The sequence below is a fragment of the Chrysochloris asiatica genome, unplaced genomic scaffold, assembly GCF_000296735.1.
Source record: "Chrysochloris asiatica unplaced genomic scaffold, ChrAsi1.0 scaffold00011, whole genome shotgun sequence".
NCBI classification, from domain to species: Eukaryota; Metazoa; Chordata; class Mammalia; order Afrosoricida; family Chrysochloridae; genus Chrysochloris; species Chrysochloris asiatica.
This window is the reverse complement of record NW_006408529.1, coordinates 34,881,759-34,901,640: the sequence shown is the minus strand read 5'-3', so window position 1 is coordinate 34,901,640 and position 19,882 is coordinate 34,881,759. Positions and strand designations below refer to the sequence as shown.

Genomic DNA, 19,882 nt, shown 5'->3' with positions numbered 1-19,882 from the left:
CTCATGTATGAAGTCATCCTGTGGAGAGGTCACATGGTAAAGGATACCAAGACCTGCCAAGAAAAATGTGAGTGAGGTTGGAAGTGGATCCCTGTCCCTTCTAACCAGATCTTCAAATGAGACTGCAGCCCTAGTTGACAGTTTGACTGAGATAATAATAGATAATAAATGTTTGTGATTTGTTCTGCAGCAACAGATTACTAATACAAATGCTATCTTAGTATTTATCCAATTCGGTGATTATAGTCCCATAGAAAGAATAAATACAAGTAATCATGGGAAAAAAGAAAATATTTGATTATATTGGCGGACTGAAGGGCTCAAGAACTATCAACATTTGGAACGAGTATTCTGTGAAAAACCAAAAGGGAACTTGTCTAACTTTACTATCTATAACTGACTAAAAGCAGATATTCTTGCAATTTCACCCATCCACTCATTAATTCACCCATCTATCCATTTTTGTTATGCACTTACTGAATACCAATCAAAGGAGCCCTGATAGTGCGCTCTGGTTAAGTGCTTGTCTGCTAACCACATGGGATCCACCAGCCTCTCCATGGAAGAAAGAGCTGGCAATGTATTTCTTGTAAAGATGATAGCTTTGGAAATTCTATGGGGGCAGTTCTACTATGTCCTACAGGGTCGCTCTGAGAAGGAACTCACTTGATGGGAATGGGTTATGTTCAGAATACAGTACAAAGCACCTTATTAAAATCAATACCCTATTTAACAATCATAAAGACCCCTGAGGTACTATTAATGATCTTATGAGGAAAATGAAGCTGCGAAAAGTCATGATGGTAGGACACAGAAGAAATGAGATGTGTAACACTCCTGTCATTCCCCTGATTACATTTCTTTAAAAGGATGACTAGAAAGCAAAAGTCATTAAACATGGAATTGTACTGTTTTCAATTACATGCTACAAAATTTGTTCTCATAATCAGCAGACACCGGTCATGGGAAAACTTTAAATGCCATGAATAAGAAATTTAGCTATATGTTGATGTGTTCAGTCATACAAAAACTGCTTAGACATCTTTCATATGCTAGATAAATTATTTTTTTAATTAACTAATTAAACATTTCATTTAAATCTGAAAACAACCCATTATAGCTCACAAAGCTAAATAATTGTTCCATGTAACAGATAATAAAAAGATAGAACCTGGAAGAGGATAAGAATACTACTATCCAAGTTCATGCTGTTTCTTCTACCAAGAAGATAACAAGTAAACACATATTATGATGAAGGATGATAACTGTTTTAGGGGAATTCCTATGAGAATTTAGTTGGGATGCAAGTAGTGCTAAGGAGGAAGGAACAAGAAGGACATCAGGAAAGGTTCCCAGAAAGAGAAACCTTTCAGTTGAGAAGATAAAAGTGTTAATCAGGCAGAAGAAGGAGAAGAGGGTGTTTAGAGACTACAGAACATTTAGGGAATGCTAAGTACTAGAGAGAACTCATGGATGGGCTACGTAGGATCAACACTGGACTGCGAACTACCAGGCTGGCAGTTCAAGTCTACCAGCTGCTCCTCGGAAACCCTATATATGATCCCTATGAGTCAGAACCGACTTGATGGCACTTAACAACAACAACATGCACTAGAGAACATTTTGGAAACTCTAAATACTAGAATTCACACTGGAGTCCTTATACGGCGCTGTAGGATAAAAACTGAACTACCAACTGCACGGTCAGTGGTTCAAACCCATTACTGCTCCTTGGAAATCCAATACAAGGTCCATATGAGTTGGAATTGACTTAACGGTACTTAACAACAATGTACAAAATGGTTAAAAGCATGTTATTGCTAAGGGCCATCAAGTTGTTTTGGACTCATACTGACTTTGCATAGAGTTTATCAGGAGCAGTTGGTGGGCTTAATCCATTGACCTTGCAGCTAGCAGTCCAGTACTTATCCTATAGTGATACACCAGGGCTGCTTATAGATAGTCCTATAAGCTGTCTGTTAGTCTGTCAAGCTGTGGTGGGTTGTGTGTTGATGTGATTCTGGAAGTAATGCCACTGGTATTTTAAATACCAGTAGGGTCACCCAGGGTATACAGGTTTCAGCTGTGCTTCCAGACTAAGACACACTAGAAAGAAGGAAAGCTGGACTACTTCCAAATAGTAAGCCACTGAAAACCTTATGAATAGCAGTGGAACACAGTCAGACAGCAAAAGAATATAGAATATTAAAATATGATGGCAAAGTGCCAGAAGATGAGCTATACGACTGGGGAATAGCTGCCTCTTCAAAGTAGAGTTGACTATGATGACGTGAATGGGGTAAGCTTCATTTGCTGCTGGGGCACAACTCAAAATGAGGAGAAGCAGCTGCAGACATCCAATAATAATCAGAACACGGAATGTGTGAAGTTATGAATCTAGGAAAATTGAAAGTTGTCAAAAATGAAATGAAATGCATAAACATCGATATCCTAGGCATTAGTGAACTGTAATGGACTGGTATTGGCCATTTTGAATCTGACAATCATATGGTTTAATAAGCTGGAAATGACAAATTGAGAAATGGAGTTGCATTCAATATCAGAAAGAACATTTCAAGATTTATCTTGAAGTATAATGCTATCTGTGATAGAATAATACCCATATGCCTATAAGGAAGACCAGTTAATACCACTATTATTCAAACTTACACATGAACCACTAAAGCCAGTGATGATGAAATTGAAGAACTCTACCAACTTCTTCAGTCTGAAACTGATCAAACATGCCATGAAGATGTACTGACAATTACTGGCAATTGGACACAAATAAGCATCAGTAGCTGGAAAATATGGCCTTGGTGGTCAAATTTATGCTGGAGATCACATGATGGAATTTTATAAGACCAATGACATACTCACTGTAAATACACTTTTTAGACAACAGAAAAGATGACTATACATAGATAGAATATGCAGAAATCAAACTGACCACACAGCTATGGAAAGAGAAGCTGAAAAAGCTGCACATCAACCAAAACAAGGCCAGAGGCAGACTGGAACTGAAACATCAATTGCTAATATACAAGTTTAGGCTGAAGCTGAAGAAAATTAAAACAAGTCCATGAGAGTCAAAATATGACCTTGAACATATCCCTCCAGAATTTAGAATCAGCTCAAGAACAGATTTGTTATATTAGACACTAATGACTGAAGACCGGAGGAGTTGTGGGATGACATCAAAAACATCATATAGGAAGAAAGGAAAAGGTCATTAAGAAGACAAGAAAGAAGGAAAAGATAAAAATGGATGGCAACACTAAAACTTGTTCTCCAGCACACAGATGCTATAGCAAATGGGAGAAATGAGGAGGCAAAAGAGCTGAACATAAAATTTCAAAGGGCAGCTCAAGAAGAGAAAGTCAAATATTATAATGAAAGCTGCAAAGACCTGGGTTTTTGGTGGTGGGAGGGTGGAGAACATGCTCAATATTTCTCAAGCTGAAAGAACTAAAGAAAAAATTCAAGCCTCAACTTGAACTACTGAAGGATTCTATAGCCAAAATGGACTCCTGGTGTGGCACCGTAGGATAAGCACTGGGCTTTAAACCCACCAGATGCTTCTCCTCAGAAATCATACACAGGGTTGCTCTGAGTCAGAACCAACTTGATAGCACTTAATAATATGGGCAAAATATTAAATGATGCAGAAATCATCAAAAGAAAATAGAGGAAATACCACAGAGACACTATCAAAAAGAAATGGTCAATATTCAATCATTTCAAGAGGTACCACAGGATCAAGAGCCAATAATACTGAAGGAAGAAGTCCAAGGTAACACTGAAGGCATTGGCCAAAAACAAGGCACTGGAAATTGATGGAATATTAATTGAAGTCTTTCAACAAATTGATGCAGCACTGGAAGTACTCACTCAATTATGCCAAGAAATTTGGAAGACAGCAACCTGGTCAACTGACTGGGAGAGATCCGTATTTGTGCACATTCCAAAGAGAGGTGACCCAATGGAATGTGGAAATTATCAGACAACATCATTAGTATCGCATGCAAATAAATTTTTTCTAAAGATTCATCCAAAACCAGCTGTAACAGCACATTGACAGGGAACTACCAAAGGTTCAATTTAGATTCAGACGAGGACGTGGAAAGAAGGGTATCACTGTTTATGTCAGATGGACCTTGGATGAAAGCAGAGAACATTGCAGAGAATGAGGATTCTACAACATTTAATTATGCTCATGAAGAACCTATACATAAACCAAGAGGCAGTTGTTTGAACAGAACAAGGGGACACTGAATGATTTAAAAAGTAGGAAAGGTGTGCGCCAGTGTTATATTCTTTCACCATACTTATTCAATCTGTATGCTGATCAAATAACCTGAAAAAACTGGATTATATGGATCATATGATGAAGAACATGGCAGGAATACTCATTAAGAACCTGCTATATGCAGATGATACAATCTTGCTTGCTGAAAGCAAAACTACTCACTGACGAAGAGCAAAGATCACATCCTTTGGTATAGGTTGCACCTCCGTGTAAAGAAAACAAAAATCCTAGACCAATAAATAACATCAAGATAAATGGAGAAAAGATTGAAGTTGTCAAAGATGTCACAGAAGCAGTAGTCGAGAAATTAAGCGATATATTGCATTAGGCAAATCTGCTGCACAGACCTCTTTACAGTTTTCAGGAGCAAAGACATCAGTTTTAGGACGAAGGTACATCTGACAAAAGGTTATTTTCAGTAACCTCATATGTATGTGAAATTTGAATAGTGAATAACAAAGACTATAGAAGAATTGATTTATTTGAGTAATGGTGTTGGAAGAGAATATCAAAAGTACCATGGACTGTCAGAAGAACAAATAAATCTATGTTGGAAGAAGTACAGCCAGGATGCCTGTTAGAAGCCAGGATAGCCAGACTTTGTTTCTCATAGTTCAGATGTATCATCAGGAGGAACCAGTCCCTGGAGAAGGACATCATGCTTGGCAAAGTGATCAGCGAAACAAAGGAAGACCCCCAACGAGACAGTGGCAGGAGCAGTGGCCTCAAGCATAGCAATGACTGTGAGACAGGCAAAGAACCAGGCAATGTATTCATTCTGCTGTACACAGGGTTTCTCTATAAGGCAGTACCGAGTGTACGTCACCTAACAATAAGTAAAGTGCCAGGAATATTTTTCTTAAATAAACTTACAAAAATATTAAAACCTTGACTTAGCTAGACTCAGGAAATCACATTTTGTGAGACAAGTATTTATATTTGTTGCTGTTAAGTGCTGTCGAATTAGTGCTGACTAAATTTAGCATACAATGAAATTAAAAATAATATATATAATCATCAGAGTAAAGGTTATTTATCCATGTTATCACTAAAATTCTCTTGCACGTAAAGTAAATGTTATTTCTAGGAGAGCAACCTCTTTGGTTCTATAAGTCGTTGATTTTACCTGAAGTGGAAAGAGTAAATCAAGAGTTTTAATGAAAAAGATCTTTCTTTTGCTTAGGTTTAAAACGTTTCAGGCTGGAGTAACAGCAATTAGAACTAACTTTATAATCATATTCACAATAAATTTACTGAAGTACAGACTGTGCCCTTATTGTCAAGAACTTGAAATCAAACTCAAATTTATTGGGTTACTTTCCATGAAAATATATAGGAAGATGATAAATATGTCCACAAGTAGCTTTCTAAGTCACAACATTTACATTCCGGGAATTTCAATGTAACTTAAATCTGCATTGCTCATATAAAAAGTGCCCAATAAGGAAAGTAGTACCATATTTAATGAAGTACAAAGGATATATTGGCATAATAATATAGAAATTAAGAGTATATATGTCAAAGAAGACAATTTAGCTAAAGAGACATCTGACAGAATACCTGTGAATGATAAGTGACTATGATGAGCTGAAAGAAGTTTTTTTTGGGTCAGAAATAAGTACCTATCTTCTTCATCACATCGGAAGAGAAAAATCCATGAACAGGCACAGAAGCAATAAGGCATTAGGCACTAAAGCATCACATGAAACAAAATGACTCCCTGGCTTAAGATAAGTAGATGGGTACAGTGCATTTACCTCTCACTCTTTCTCACCTACACCAATATCCTGATCATCATCGCATAATATTACTAGCCACATAACAGAAAGTTGATGGGAGAAAATTCAAAGGATATGAAAGGATATGAAAAAGGCTACCAAATTAATTCCTGTGTGACTGAAGGCTAGTCAAATAGAATTGCAATAGAAATTAATATAAAATTGGCTGCTTAAGGACTGGATCAGAAGCCAGTCCAATGTAATTCAGTACAGAGAAAGATACTGCTGTTTGTCCAGAAGAAAGGAACTATGCTAGGTAATGCACAGTAAATGGCACCGTCAAAATATTGGTCAAGAGAAGGATATAGAAATTATTCTGGCAAAAAGAAAATCAATGGAACCATTCACTGAGAACAAAACTGTAGAGAAAGAGATAACAATAAAACTGATAAAACCAGCAAGAGCTGTCAAAAGGACAGAGTATAAAACTAAACTACTAAAATCAATACAGTGAGAAAAACACCCCACAAAAAATCAATTAGTGGCAAATAGAATATACAACATGAGGTATGAAAGCAGAAATAAAACATAAATTATTATTATGAAAACTTATCTATGCCCACCAAACAGTGTAAAACCTGAAGTTCATTGTAGAACGTTGGCTAATTGAAGTTAATTGTTTGAATTAGAGTTTTTGGCTTATTAAATCAAGATATGTTTGAAATTTCACAAAAACTGTGAATATGATTAGGGTGAAAGGGGTATGATTGGAATATGACTATAGCAGAGGATATTTTTTAAACAGCTTTAATATTTTGGGGGAGGGAATAGGAAAAAGGTTTCTTACTGTTTAAGACATTTTCGTAAGAAATCTCTAAACTAAAGTGTGAATAACTCACAGGTGAAGTTTAAAAGAAAGGAAAATTATTACAGCAGTCCTGCCCGGCAGACAGAGCCTAAGTCTGATACTTCATTAAAGCTGACAAACAGCACAGTATGACTGGGAATTTTAACTAGCTGAACATTTGCATGTATTACTTATATTAAATGTTGGTATTGCTATATTAAATGTTGTTGTTGTAGTTAAGTGCCATTAAGTCGGTTCCGACCCATAGTGACCCTTCATAAGAGTTTCCAAGGAGCAGCTGGTGAACTTGAACTGCCAACCTTGTATTTCAAAGTGACCTTGCAGTCCAGTGCATTAATCCCTGGTGCCACACGTAAGAGAAATGATAGGCTAAATGTCTTACCTGAAGTTATGCAGCTAGTAATAAGGAGAAAATAATTAGAATCAAGGTCTACTTTTAGTTCAGTGCTATTTACTCAGCCTTTTTCACCACTAAAAGCATTAAAGGTGATCTAAAATAATAAACAACATAAAGTAACTCATTTAGGTTAAAAAAAGGGGAAGGAAGAATAAAATCTTAACAGTATAACTGATGGAAAAAACCTGGGGCTTATAATTACTCCCAACTAAATTGCAAACCCACAAAGTAATCAGAAAAGAGACAAATAGGCCAAATAAAATAATTAGAAACTGTGTAAAATGGTACATACTTGTCTTAAAATAAGGCAATTTTGTAGAGGTGGGTGAAAGGGTACATTCACAATAAGTTGAGTACATCTTACAAATAAATATATGTTGTAGTGCTGAATGCTGGCCTCCAATTAAGTTAAAAATCTTAAGAGAAGGGCATCATTTTTGAATACCTGGGTGGGCTGTACGTTCAATTCACGAGTCCTTCCTCGTAAGAGACAGAGGAGAAGTCAGAAACCGAACAGAAGGCCATGTGAAGATAGAATCAGACATTAGAGTGGCATGGCCATATGCTCAAAAGGTGCAAGCACTAGAAGCAGAGTGACACGGAGCAGAGCAGCACCTCACACAGAGAACTGCTAGGGACCGTGGTCCTGTCAGCACCCTGATTCAGGGAGCCTGGACTCCCGAACTGTGCAAGAGGAAATCTCTGAGAGTTTTAAGTCATCACATTTGTGGTAATTCGGTATGTTGTTCTTGTTAAGTGCTGTCAAGTCGGTACCAACTCATAGCAACGGTGTATAGGGTTTCCAAAGGACAACTGGTGGATGTGAACTGCTGACCTTGTGGCTTGCAGTCCAGTGCTGATCCTACAGCGCCACATCAGGAGTCCAATTTAATAGGTTCAATTTGGTAATGGCAACCCTAAAAAGGTAATAAATCTGTAGAATACATATTCCATTAGTATGCAAAATAGGGGAGATGTGTTAGAATCGATTCAACAGCATTGGGTTTTTTAGTTTCTAAGACCAACAGGTTTTATTTGGGGCGTACAATGTGATACATTTTAAGTTAAAATGATATAACGATCTCTAAAGATCTTTTCCTGATTAAGATTCCACATATATTGATAATGGTTCATTTAAATTCACGAACTTACTATCATTTGATACTTAGTGCTGACCAAAGTAATAAATGTGGCATCAGGATTAGAGGAAGATTCATTTAACAACCTGTGATATGCAGATAATGAAACACTGCTTACTGTTTAAGCCAAGATGACTTAAAATACTGATGAAGATCAAAGCATACAGCCTTCAATGACTGCACCTCAATGTAAAGAAAACAAAAATCTCATAAATACACAAACAAATAACATCATAATAAATGGAAAAAAGATTCATTTTGCTTGGATCCACAATCAACCCATGTAAGCAGCAGCCAAGAAATCAAATGATGTACTGCATTAGGCAAACCTGCTGCAAAGACCTCTTTAACATGCTCAAGAGTAAAAATACCAATTTGAGAATTAAGGGTCCACGGTATTTTCAACTGCCTCATATGCATGTGAAGTTGGGTAATGAATAAGGAAGACAGTTAGAAGAATCGATGTATCTGAGTTATGGTATTGGAGAAGAACATTAAATGCACCATGAATTGACAGAAGAACATGGAAGACATGCAGCCAGAATGCTTCTTAAACGACAGAATGTCGAGATTCCATTTCTCATATTTTGGATATGTTATCAGGAAGGACCAGTCCCGGGAGAAGGGCATCATGCTTGGTGGGTGAGCAAAAAATATGGAATGACACAGTGGCAGCCACAAGGAGCTCAACCATAACAACTATTGTGAGGATAGCACAGGACAAGACAGTGATTTATTGTACACAGGGTCACTATGAGTCAGAATTGACTTGGCGACACCAAACATCAGTAATAAAAACCATACGATCTGAAGTTAGGAGTCCTGGTGTGGCACTGTGGGTTAATGCGCTGGACTGCAAAGTCGTTTGAAATGCAAGGTTGGCAATTCAAGCTAACCAGCCACTCCTTGGAAACCCTATACAGGGTCCCTATGGGTTGGAACCGAGTAGACAGTACTTAATGACAACGATTTTAATTTAAAAACGTATTATCCTGAACAAAAACAGAATGACAAATAGAATCCTAATTTATATACATCCTATGAAAGACTCAATAGCGGTGTTCTGGTGTGGCACTGCAGGATAAGCACTGGACTGCTAACTGCAAGGTCAGCAGTTCAAACTCACCAGAAACCCTATACAGAGTTGCTATGAGTTGGAACTGTCTCAAGGGCACTTAACAACCACCACAATAACAATTTCAGTCTATGGTCAATTTTTGGTTCAACATTATTTTTCACTACTAATGGGCAACAGAAACATTATAAAAGGGCAGTTTTAAAAGGTATATTTTCCTAAGTTTTACTTTACTTTCCAATAGAACAGATAATTTCTTCGTGGAAATTTGTAAAATAGTTGATGCAAGAATTCCTCACTGATTTCTAGGCAATGAAATGAGATGAATACATACACAAAAATTTTGGAAACAAAATAACCATATGAGATGGTTTATAGTCTAAGTTTCTAAATGTATAAAATCCACAGAGTCGGACCATTTTAAAAAAGATAATTAGCAATATAGATATCCATTTGTTACGCAATCTGGGGAAGAAATAGAAGCTATTGGGTCCTGACTTATTTAGGAATTTGTGATGGATTTCAAAATAGGTGTTAAGAAGCAACAAAATAAAACAATGAATGGCTATGAATAACTCATAACATTTAATTTAAAAAGACTCAAACATGTATGAGAGCGTTTACCTGTTCTGTTTCAAAGATATCCCGAAGGTGTTCAAGACCAAGGCTTTTTAGGAATTGGCTGATATTCATGTCAAGACCTGCAACTAAAACAGAAATAAAATTCATTAAGGATTTTATTGATCTAAGGAAAATTCTAGTATCTGTTGAAAGGCACCCTTGGCTATGTAGATGATTTTACATATATAAAGTAGACAGGATTCAATTTAATTCAAATTTGGCTGAGAAGTTAAAAACAGAATGCTTTATTCAAATCAGTATATATTCTAATTCTAACAGTACAGAGCATAATCAAATGCTTTCAATGAAATATTTAGCAATCGCAGTAAAAAAACAAATATACTCTCATTATAGCTTTCATGCCGTAAATGACCATTCAGCAAAGTGACACGGAGCAGAGCAGCACCTCACACAGAGAACTGCTAGGGACTGTGGTCCTGTCAGCACCTTGATTCAGGGAGCCTGAACTCCCGAACTGTGCAAGAGGAAATCTCTGAGAGTTTTAAGCCATCACATTTGTGGTAATTTGGTATGTTGTTCTTGTTAAGTGCTGTCAAGTCAGTTCCAACTCATAGCGATGTTGCATAGAGTTTCCAAAGAGCAGCTGGTGGGTGTGAACTGCTGACCTTGTGGCAGTTCACACCCACTTCCAATACACTTTCAGTAATAAGATTCACTCAATAGTTTAATAAGACACTATGGCTCAAAATGGCTATATTTGGATATATACAAATAATAATGTAGATGCTAAGGACTTCTGGTGTGGTACTGCAGGAGAGGAGCAGGACCACAAGGTCAGTTTGAGCCACAAATTCGGCAGTTCAAACTCACCAGTTGTTCCGCAGAAACCCTATACAGGGTGACTACAACTCAGAACTGACTCAAAGGCACTTAACAAAAAGGAACTTGGAAATTTTATATGATGAAATATTCCTTATAAGATCTTATAAGGAATACTTATAAGAGGATTATACGTATAAGGGGGGGTGGATTATTCACATGTCAGGGGTAGTCACATGTTAACATGATGACAGGGCAGGGCAGTCAATCTATAAGAGGGAGGTTAGCAGAGGAAAGATTAAGGTAGTAGGAGACACAGGGAAGAATATAATCGTTAAAGTAACAGAGGTTGGAATTACATTGCAAACATGTAATGAAGCAAAGCATATGATTTATTGAATGTAAAACTGATGATCTGCTTTGCAAACCTCTTCCACTCACAATAAAAAATAGAGAAAAAAAAAGATGTTAAGTATATGAAAATTTATTTATAGACAAAATGTTTTAAAATGAGGTACTCAATAATTAGAGAAAATTGAGTGTTTTATGAATATATATAGACAAGGGTAAGTAAAAAATATTGCCACAAAATCACAGAAACCTTTCTTAAACAAAAATAATAAAACGTGAAGCTACTGTTTCTTGAAATATCTACCATTTTGGACTACACACTTCTGAAGGCAGTGTTCCCATCTAACCCTTTCCCAAGAATTTTGTGTTCTTTGATAAATACCAGGTCAAAATAACAGTTTTGGTATCCTTGAGGGACTCAAATTTGTTCCTTTTTAAATGTTCTTTGAGTCTGAAGGGGCAAGCTAAGGGTTGTAAAAATACTCATGTGACAGTTCCTGCTACTCTTGTAGAATGAGCCAATGAACTGTTGTGATGGGAAAAAATTCCTCAGTGCAACTTTCTTGGCCTTTTTGCTCACCAAAGCAGTTTTCAATTTTCCTAAAACCTTTTCATAAGTCTTGTGATCATTCTGTGTCTAGAGAAAATCTGTCAAGATGATCCCTTTGGGATCCCTAAAAGCAGCCACCCTAATCTTTAGAGCTGAATTGAACGGGCTCAGCAGATCCCTGGGAAGTCACTGTTTTAATTAGACCTTTTTTTTGAAGGAATCCTAATGAGACTAAGATAATGGTATAACTGAGAACTTGTCTGCAGTCACCCACTAGTCACAGAGACATGTTTAGACATTTTGTTTGGGATAAACCTATGTGTGTATAAACTGGAACCCTTGCAGCAATACTTTTTAAACTTACCCTCATATATATACACAAATAAATTCTCATAGGATATACTCACCTTCTCCTTCCTTCCTTTCTGTACCTGCCGCTCCATCCCCTGTGTTGGATGCTCCTCCTACTGCCAATTCTGCTAAAGGACCAGTAAGATTATCGATGCTGCTAGCAGCAGAGAGGCAGGAGGGAGTGGATGCTGGTGAGATCAGAGAGGCACTCACTACAGTAGCCTGAGGTTTAAAACAGGTAGGTAAGGCCTCTGGGGGCATGGCATCTATCAGCAAAGCTCTGATATCATCCGCCTACAAACAAATAAATAATAAATAAATACATCACATATATGCACACACAAACAAATGAACAAGTATATTGCAGTCAACTGTGGAACCCTGGGTCCACTTGATGAGTGGAAGTGGGGAGAATGCAGCAATGAAGAAATGGTTGAGAGAAAGGGCTGGCTTGCCTAAAGTTTAGGGAGTTGCATGGACTCCTGAGAGTATAGTACCAAGCTAGCCCATGGGGCCTAGGGCTGAGAAAGAGAGGGGTCATTTGGTATTAAGTATAGGGAGATGTGTATGGACTCTGAGGCTTACAGCTGGTATCCATTTGACCTCCCTTGGATGGCTAGGGTTGAATTGAACAGAATCGACCAAGTGAAGAGAAAGATGTGTGACACTGAGCTAACGTAAACTGCTGACATGTTGATGACTTGCTCTGAAATAAAGTTGGCTTATGGATGAAGATGCTTAAAGTTCCAACAGACGATTCTTCATAACAAGATACATACTTGTCTCCAGAGAGTACTGGGTTGATGTTGTTAGTTAAGTGCTGGTGAGTCGGTTCCGACTCATAGCTACCCTATATAGGGTTTCTGAGGAGCAGCTGGTGAGCTTGAACCACCAACCTTGCAGTCCAGTGCATTAACCCACAGCGCTACATGGGCAATTTAGAAATCAGATATCTAAAATCAGATATCTAAAATTTCATGAGTGTGCTCAGTAAAAATTACTATTGTGGGAAAGTTAATTCTGCAGGTATGAAAGGAATGCTGGCTAGAATCAGGTGATGTAGTGAATTTATTTAATATCTCTCTTCAAGCCTTAGTCTTTGTGGCATGGAGCAGCTGGTAGATTTGAACTGCTAAACTTGAGGTTAGTAGCCCAAGTCAAAACTCACGATACTACCAAAGCCCCTTCCTTAGTGTTTGTAGCTCTCAACAAACAACTCTTTTCCTAAGAGAGGATGGAAGAAGATACTGACAGGATGATATGATTCAGCTGTGGATATTAAAAGAGTTAATTTTGATTGTACAAAGTCGTAACTCTACCGTGGGTATGAAATAAACCCTCTCAGAAGTAGGAGGGAGGCTCTCACTACCATCAAAGAGCCAGGAGTGGAGAGACTTTGAGATCCCTGCACTGAACCAAGAGTCAGGGCAGTGAGCTTTCCAGACCATGGAGCAAGTAAAGCTGAGTGACTACAGACAGAGTGGGGTGCCTTCAAGCACTTAATTGGGGTAGCTAAGTTTGCTGACACATGGACCTAGAGCCAAATACCTTCAGGCAAGGCTTAGGGAGTAGTAGTGTGCATTGTGGGCATTTATCAGCAGCCCTAAAAGAGCTATGTAACATTTAGTGTGTAGAGAGAGGTCTGTGGACATGGCTGAGGGAGAGACTATCCTGACGGGAACAACTGAGCATCTCGGATCCTGCACTGTAACCTGTTAGTTTCCCTAATAAACTCCTTAATTGACACTATGGTGTCTTGAGTTCTGTGTGGTTATTGCAATGAATGATCAAAATCAGTTGTATCGTGTGCTATGGAAGGGATGGTTGGTGCCACATTTTTTAGAGTTTGCAATGTAACATACATACTGCATACACACATGCTGCAACATACATACAGACAGACAAAAGCAAAAAGCTCATTTTTTCACTAAGGATCAAATACTTTGTGAGTGTAGAAAACACCAGTGAGTGTTTCTCTATATTCTATTGATTTCTTCTTCCCTTTTTCAATCCATAGCCCTAAAGAGTCTCAAGAATTTCTATAGAACTAGAAAACCTACCCAATTTAAAAAATATTTCTATTATTAAAAACACACACAAATAAACAGAAAAAACCTCCCAAATTTTAGAATGTTGAGATAAACTCTTCTTGAGCAGTAGTTTTCATATTTATTAAGCTTTGCTTATACTTTTAAAAACTACAATAAATTTTGTTCAGTTAGTGCACATTTAATAATTTAACACACAAATCAAATCTGATGAAGTTTTATAGGTTGTTGTTGTTTTTGTTGCTAGGTAGTGACCGTATGCACAACAGAACAAAACACTGCCCAGTTCTGTGCTATCCACACAATTATTGTTATGCTTGAGGCCACTGTTACAGCCACTGTGTCAATCACACTTGTTAGGAGTCTTCTTTTTCGAGCACCCTCTATTTTACCAAACATGATGTCCTTTTTCCAGGAATTGGTCCCTCCTGATATTATGTCTGAAGGATGACAAAGTCTGGCCATCCTAGCTTTTAAGGAGCACTCTGGCTATACTTCTTCCAACACAGATTTGTCTGTTTTCTGGCATTCCACGGTATGTTCAATATTCTTTGCCAACACCATAATTCAAATGCATTAATTCTTACCTGGTCTTCCTTATTCATTATCTGGCTTTCACATGCTTATGAGGTGACTGGAAAATACCATGTTTTGGATCAGGTACACTTTAGTCCTTAGAGTAAGAATCTTTGTTTTCTAACACTTTATATTTTAAGAGGTTTGATTTCTTGACTGCTGCTTTCATTAGCACTGATTATGGATCCAAGTAAAAGGAAATCCTTCACAATTTCAATCTTTTCTCTATTTATCATGATGTTGTTTATTGGTTTAGTTGTGAGGATTTTTGTTTTCTCTACACTAAGTTGTAACCCATACCGAAGGCCGTATTATTTGATCTCGTTTAGCAAATGCTTCAAAGTCCTCTTCACTTTTAGCAAGCAAGTACTTTAGTTTGGCTAGTTTATTCACTAACATTACAGTTTATAAGTATTGGGAGTAACTGCTATTAAAATGTGTGGGAGATAGTCAACCAATTCTTTCATTTCTGAATACATATACCCCTTCAAAACCAAACCCAAACCACTGCCACTGAGGCGACTCTGACTCATAACACTGAGTCTTTCTTAGCCTGCACATCTTTTTTACGGGAGCAGACAGCCTCATGGTTCTCTCTGAGAGCAGCTGGTGGGTTTGAACCGCTGACTTTGTAGTTAGCAGCCAAGGCTTCTTATATGCATACCACTCCTCCCCATGAAAAGGTGGCATCTTTTTGTCCTGCTTTGATTCTTGGTTACCCCTGAGCTGGTTTGACCAATAGAATATATCAGATGGGTCTGAGGCTTTTAAGTTTCTAAGGACCAGAAACTTCCACTTTCTCTCTTAGAAGCCTCTGCCAAGTTAAAATGTCTGAGTTGGATTACTGAGTAATTAAGAGACGCCCGAGGATATTCCTGGATGTTCCAGCCTAAGCTGAGTTCCCAGATAAAGGCACACACAGAACTTCCTGAGCCCAGTCAACCTATAGAATTATGATCATAAATCAACACTGTTTCATGATTTGGGGATAGTATATGCTGCAGTAAAGAAGCGAAATAGCAACTGGTACTGAAAGTGAATTGCTGCAGTAACAATCACAAGTGGCTTTGGCTATTGGCAAGAAGGGTGGCATGGTGACTGGCATGGCTAATGGAGACTGGAAGAAAATTAGTCAACTGCTACTGAATGCTAGAGGAAGGGAGACTTATGTGTAGAGTATTTGGCAATGCTGTCACCTGTATTATCAAGGAAAATAAAAAATGTACTTAATAAACTTGTGAATTTGGCTAAGAATATTTTTCTAGGAAGAATGCAAAATATGCCATCAGTTTGTTTTATCTGCCTATAATAACATATAGGAAGAGAGAAATGAACCAAGAAAGGAACTGCTTAGCTCCTTTTAAGAAAATACTTACTAGTTTGGAAAACAAAATTATTCATCCTTTTCAGACTCACCAATAAGCAACAGTGTAAGGCGAAAGATCTAATCGGGGGGGCTGCCAATAAAATACTTTTTCATAGTAAAAATCTAATCAAGGCATAGATATTTTATCTCTTGTTTGTTGTTATGTGCCATGGAGTCAGTTCCGACTCACAGCGACCCTGTGCAGGGTTTCCGAGGTTGTAAATGTTTATGGGAGCAGAAAGCCTCATCTTTCTCCTGCGGAACAGCTGGTAGTTTCAAACTGCTGACTGTGAGATTAGCAGCCCGATTAGTAACCACTACGCTACCAGAGCTCCTTAGTTCTTTTTAAGACCTCTGAAAACCTTAATAAGCTCTTTAAGATGATGCATTATGAACTTTCTCAGCTAGATAAGAGAGCGTTTAAGAATATTAAGGGTATTTATTCCACAGCACTTGACTTGCAATCCAAAGTAGAGAAGAATCTGTCTCAAAGAGGTTTGTGGTTGTGGTCCTGTTAAATGGAATGGTGTACAACTTGACACATAGGATACTCAAAATTTTATAAAATAATTGTAGCAGTTTGGACTAAAAGTCACAGAGGTAGATCAAAGTGAAAGCCAAGTCTCAAGATTTTCACCAAATATTTAGGAGCAGAGAGCAGGCTAAATAAACAACTTAATTGTAAATATGGACCATTTCTTATGGAAAGAAAAGGGGAAAACGGAGGACACAGCCATGAGCTATAGTAAACCACATCCTGGAAGCAAAACTGAGATCAAGGGTCATTCTCTGACTCCAAAACATGCAGCCCTGATAACATGTGCCTGGTTGGACAGAATTGCTATGGATCAGTAATAACTATCTGCCTCTTGTGACTGTTATATGTCCTTTTGAAATGGTTGATCTTTTGCAGTTTTCCTGAATGTCTCACCACTGTATGTTGTTTTGATGTGTGTGAAGAAAGAGCTTCTTTCAGTTCACTGGGTTTTCATTGAGAGAAGCTCTATTTAGGCAACTGCATCTGAGGAAATACACTGAGGAATCTCATCTACATCTAGTTTTGATGTAGAATGCAAGAGTCTAGACTTTGATCCTGATGCTGTAACTGTAACAGACATTGGGGATCTTGCAAGGAGGAGGGAAATGTATTTTGAAGAAAAAGAAATGTAAATAATTTGTAGCTAGAGGGCAGACAGTAGTAGATTACCCACAAAATCTCTGGGGCTTCTCCTTTCAAATATGGACTATCCCTAACTCTACGTTGATCTCATAACTTGTTTGGCCAATAAGATGTGGTGTGAGTGATGACATGTGAATTCCTGTCTGAGCTCCATAATAAAGTTCCAGCAAGACTTCTTAATGATGGAGACATCACACGGGGTTAGAATGAGAAGTCCCATTCTTTTGTGCCAAGGGTCTCTGAATAAGAGTGAAGCCATCTTAGATGTTCCTGACTGGTTGCCAGCTGAATACAACCTCCTGGGTGGGACCAGCCTCAGAATCATATTGATAATGTACAGAATCTTGAAAATAATAAATCATTATTATCTTAAACAATTAAGTGTTTTGAGAAAGTCTGTTATTCAGTAAAGATGAATCAAACGGAATGTAATTTAGAAAACAGGATTTCTGGCTGAAAAAATTACTGTGGCTGTATAATAATTCCCTGATTTTCAAAAATTTCAAGAAATATGGTTATTGCTATTAAGTGCCGCTGAGTCAGTTCCAACTCATAGCAGCACTCATAGCAGCACTATGCACAACAGAACCAAACACTGCCCAGCTTTGCACCATCCTCACAATTGGTCAGCGGTTTGAAACTACCAGCCGCTCTGCGGGAGAAAGATGAGGCTTTCTACTCCTGTAAACATTTACACCCTCGGAAACCCTGTATAGGGTCGCTATGGGTCGGAAGCGACTCGACGGCACTTAACAACAACAACAACAACACAATTGTTACGCTTGCGCCCACTGCTGCCACTATTATATCAATCCATCTCTTTGGGGGTCTCTTTTTCACTGATCCTTCTCGTTAGCAAGTATAAAGTCCTTCTCCAGGGAAAGATCCCTCCTGATAACATACCCCAAGTATGAGAGATGAAGTCTCACCATCCTAGCTTATCAGGAGCATTCTGGATTGGTTTGTTTTTCTGGCAATCCACAGTACCATCAATATCCTTCTCCAACACAGTAACTTAAATGCATCAATTCTTCTACAATCTTCTTTATTATGGTTCACTTTTTACATGCATATGAGGCTACTGAAAATAAACCATGGCTTGGGTCAGGCACACCTCAAGACAAACTGATCGTCTTTGGTCTTGGACACTTTAAAGAGGTGTTGAACAGTAGACATGCCTAATGAATACATTTGTTTGATTTCTACACTGCTGCCTCCATGAGTTTTGACTGTGGATATAAGCAAAATGAGCTCTTTGACAATTTCAATCTTTTCTCTACCATATTATTTATTGGTCCGGTGGTGAGGATTTTTGTTTTCTTTTACATTGAGGTACATTCCATACTAAAGGCTGTTATCTTTGATCTTCATCAGTAAGTATTTTAAGTCCTTTTGCTTCCAGCAAGCAAGGTTGTCGTATCTGCATATTGCAGGTGGTTAAAGAGTCTTCCTCCAGTCGTGATGCCAGTTCTTCTTTATCTAAACCAGCTTCTTGGATTATTTGTTTGGTATACAGATTGAGTAAGTATGGTTAAAGAATACAACCATGTCTTGGTAGCATTTTAAATTATATTTTGTCATATACAAGTTAAACTGTGAATATAAATATGTAGTCCTGGTGTGGCACTCCAGGATAAGCATTGGACTTGTAACTGCAAGGTTGGCAGTTCAAACTCCCAGCTGCTCCTCAGTAAACCTATGTGTTGGAACCAACTTGATGGCACTTAGCAACAAGAGTAAAGATAAATTTGTTAATTCCTAGAATTTAATGTCATCTTTGAAAACACAATGGAAAATATTAAAATTTTTTTGAAATGAGAACTTACTGTTGCCAGATCTAAAGGGGTCTGACCTTCTTGGTTCTTCATAGTTGGGTCTGCACCATGTGCTAGGAGCAGGGCACATAACTGTGTCCTTCCTTTTTGGGCTGCTTCATGAAGAGGAGTAAATGCCCATTTATCTGTTGCATTTACACATGTGTTGTATTTTATCAATAATGCTGCTATATCCACATGCTAAAAAACAAAAGGATACAAAAAGTTAAGAATGAGATCACCCGAAAAACTCTATCATGTGTATACCTGTTTTTTGTTTTTTTCCCATGTTTTATTGTGAATTATATGATATTTTACATGGGAGAACTTTAGTTTTACATTCATTCCACCGTACATCATTTCATTGCCATGGTTCCATTCCCCTCCATGCATCATCAACCGACCAAAGGATATACCCTATAAACCTGTCCCCTACACTCCACCCCACCCCCCATTCTTCAGCACACAGTCCCTCTCCCTCTCTGGATCCAATGTCCCCAGCCACTTCATCACTCCACGTCATCGTCTCTGCCTCCATCTTGGGCCTCGCTGCTTCTCTGGATAGGGTCCCGCTCTCAGCTCCTCTCCGTTGATGATCCTAGAGACCTCTGCTCCTAGACTGGAGAGTTAATTACTCCCTTCCTTGCTACAAAACGTCTACCTTTACATTTCCAACCCTCACAATCAGTCCTGATAACAATCATTCACTATTGTATCACAAGTGACCCTTCTGCATTTC

General features: G+C 38.0%; 1 protein-coding gene across 1 annotated transcript in view; it reads right to left on the bottom strand.

The window, feature by feature from the left end:
* Window positions 1–19,882, bottom strand: part of TNKS (tankyrase, TRF1-interacting ankyrin-related ADP-ribose polymerase) — a 278,487-nt gene that overhangs the window by 22,106 nt on the left and 236,499 nt on the right. The window contains exons 18-20 of the mRNA XM_006834485.1: window positions 19,156–19,344; window positions 12,216–12,453; window positions 10,131–10,213 (exon numbers count right to left, since the gene is read on the bottom strand). Of these exons, the coding sequence (XP_006834548.1) occupies window positions 10,131–10,213; window positions 12,216–12,453; window positions 19,156–19,344 (510 nt within the window). The remainder of the gene's footprint in view (window positions 1–10,130; window positions 10,214–12,215; window positions 12,454–19,155; window positions 19,345–19,882) is intronic.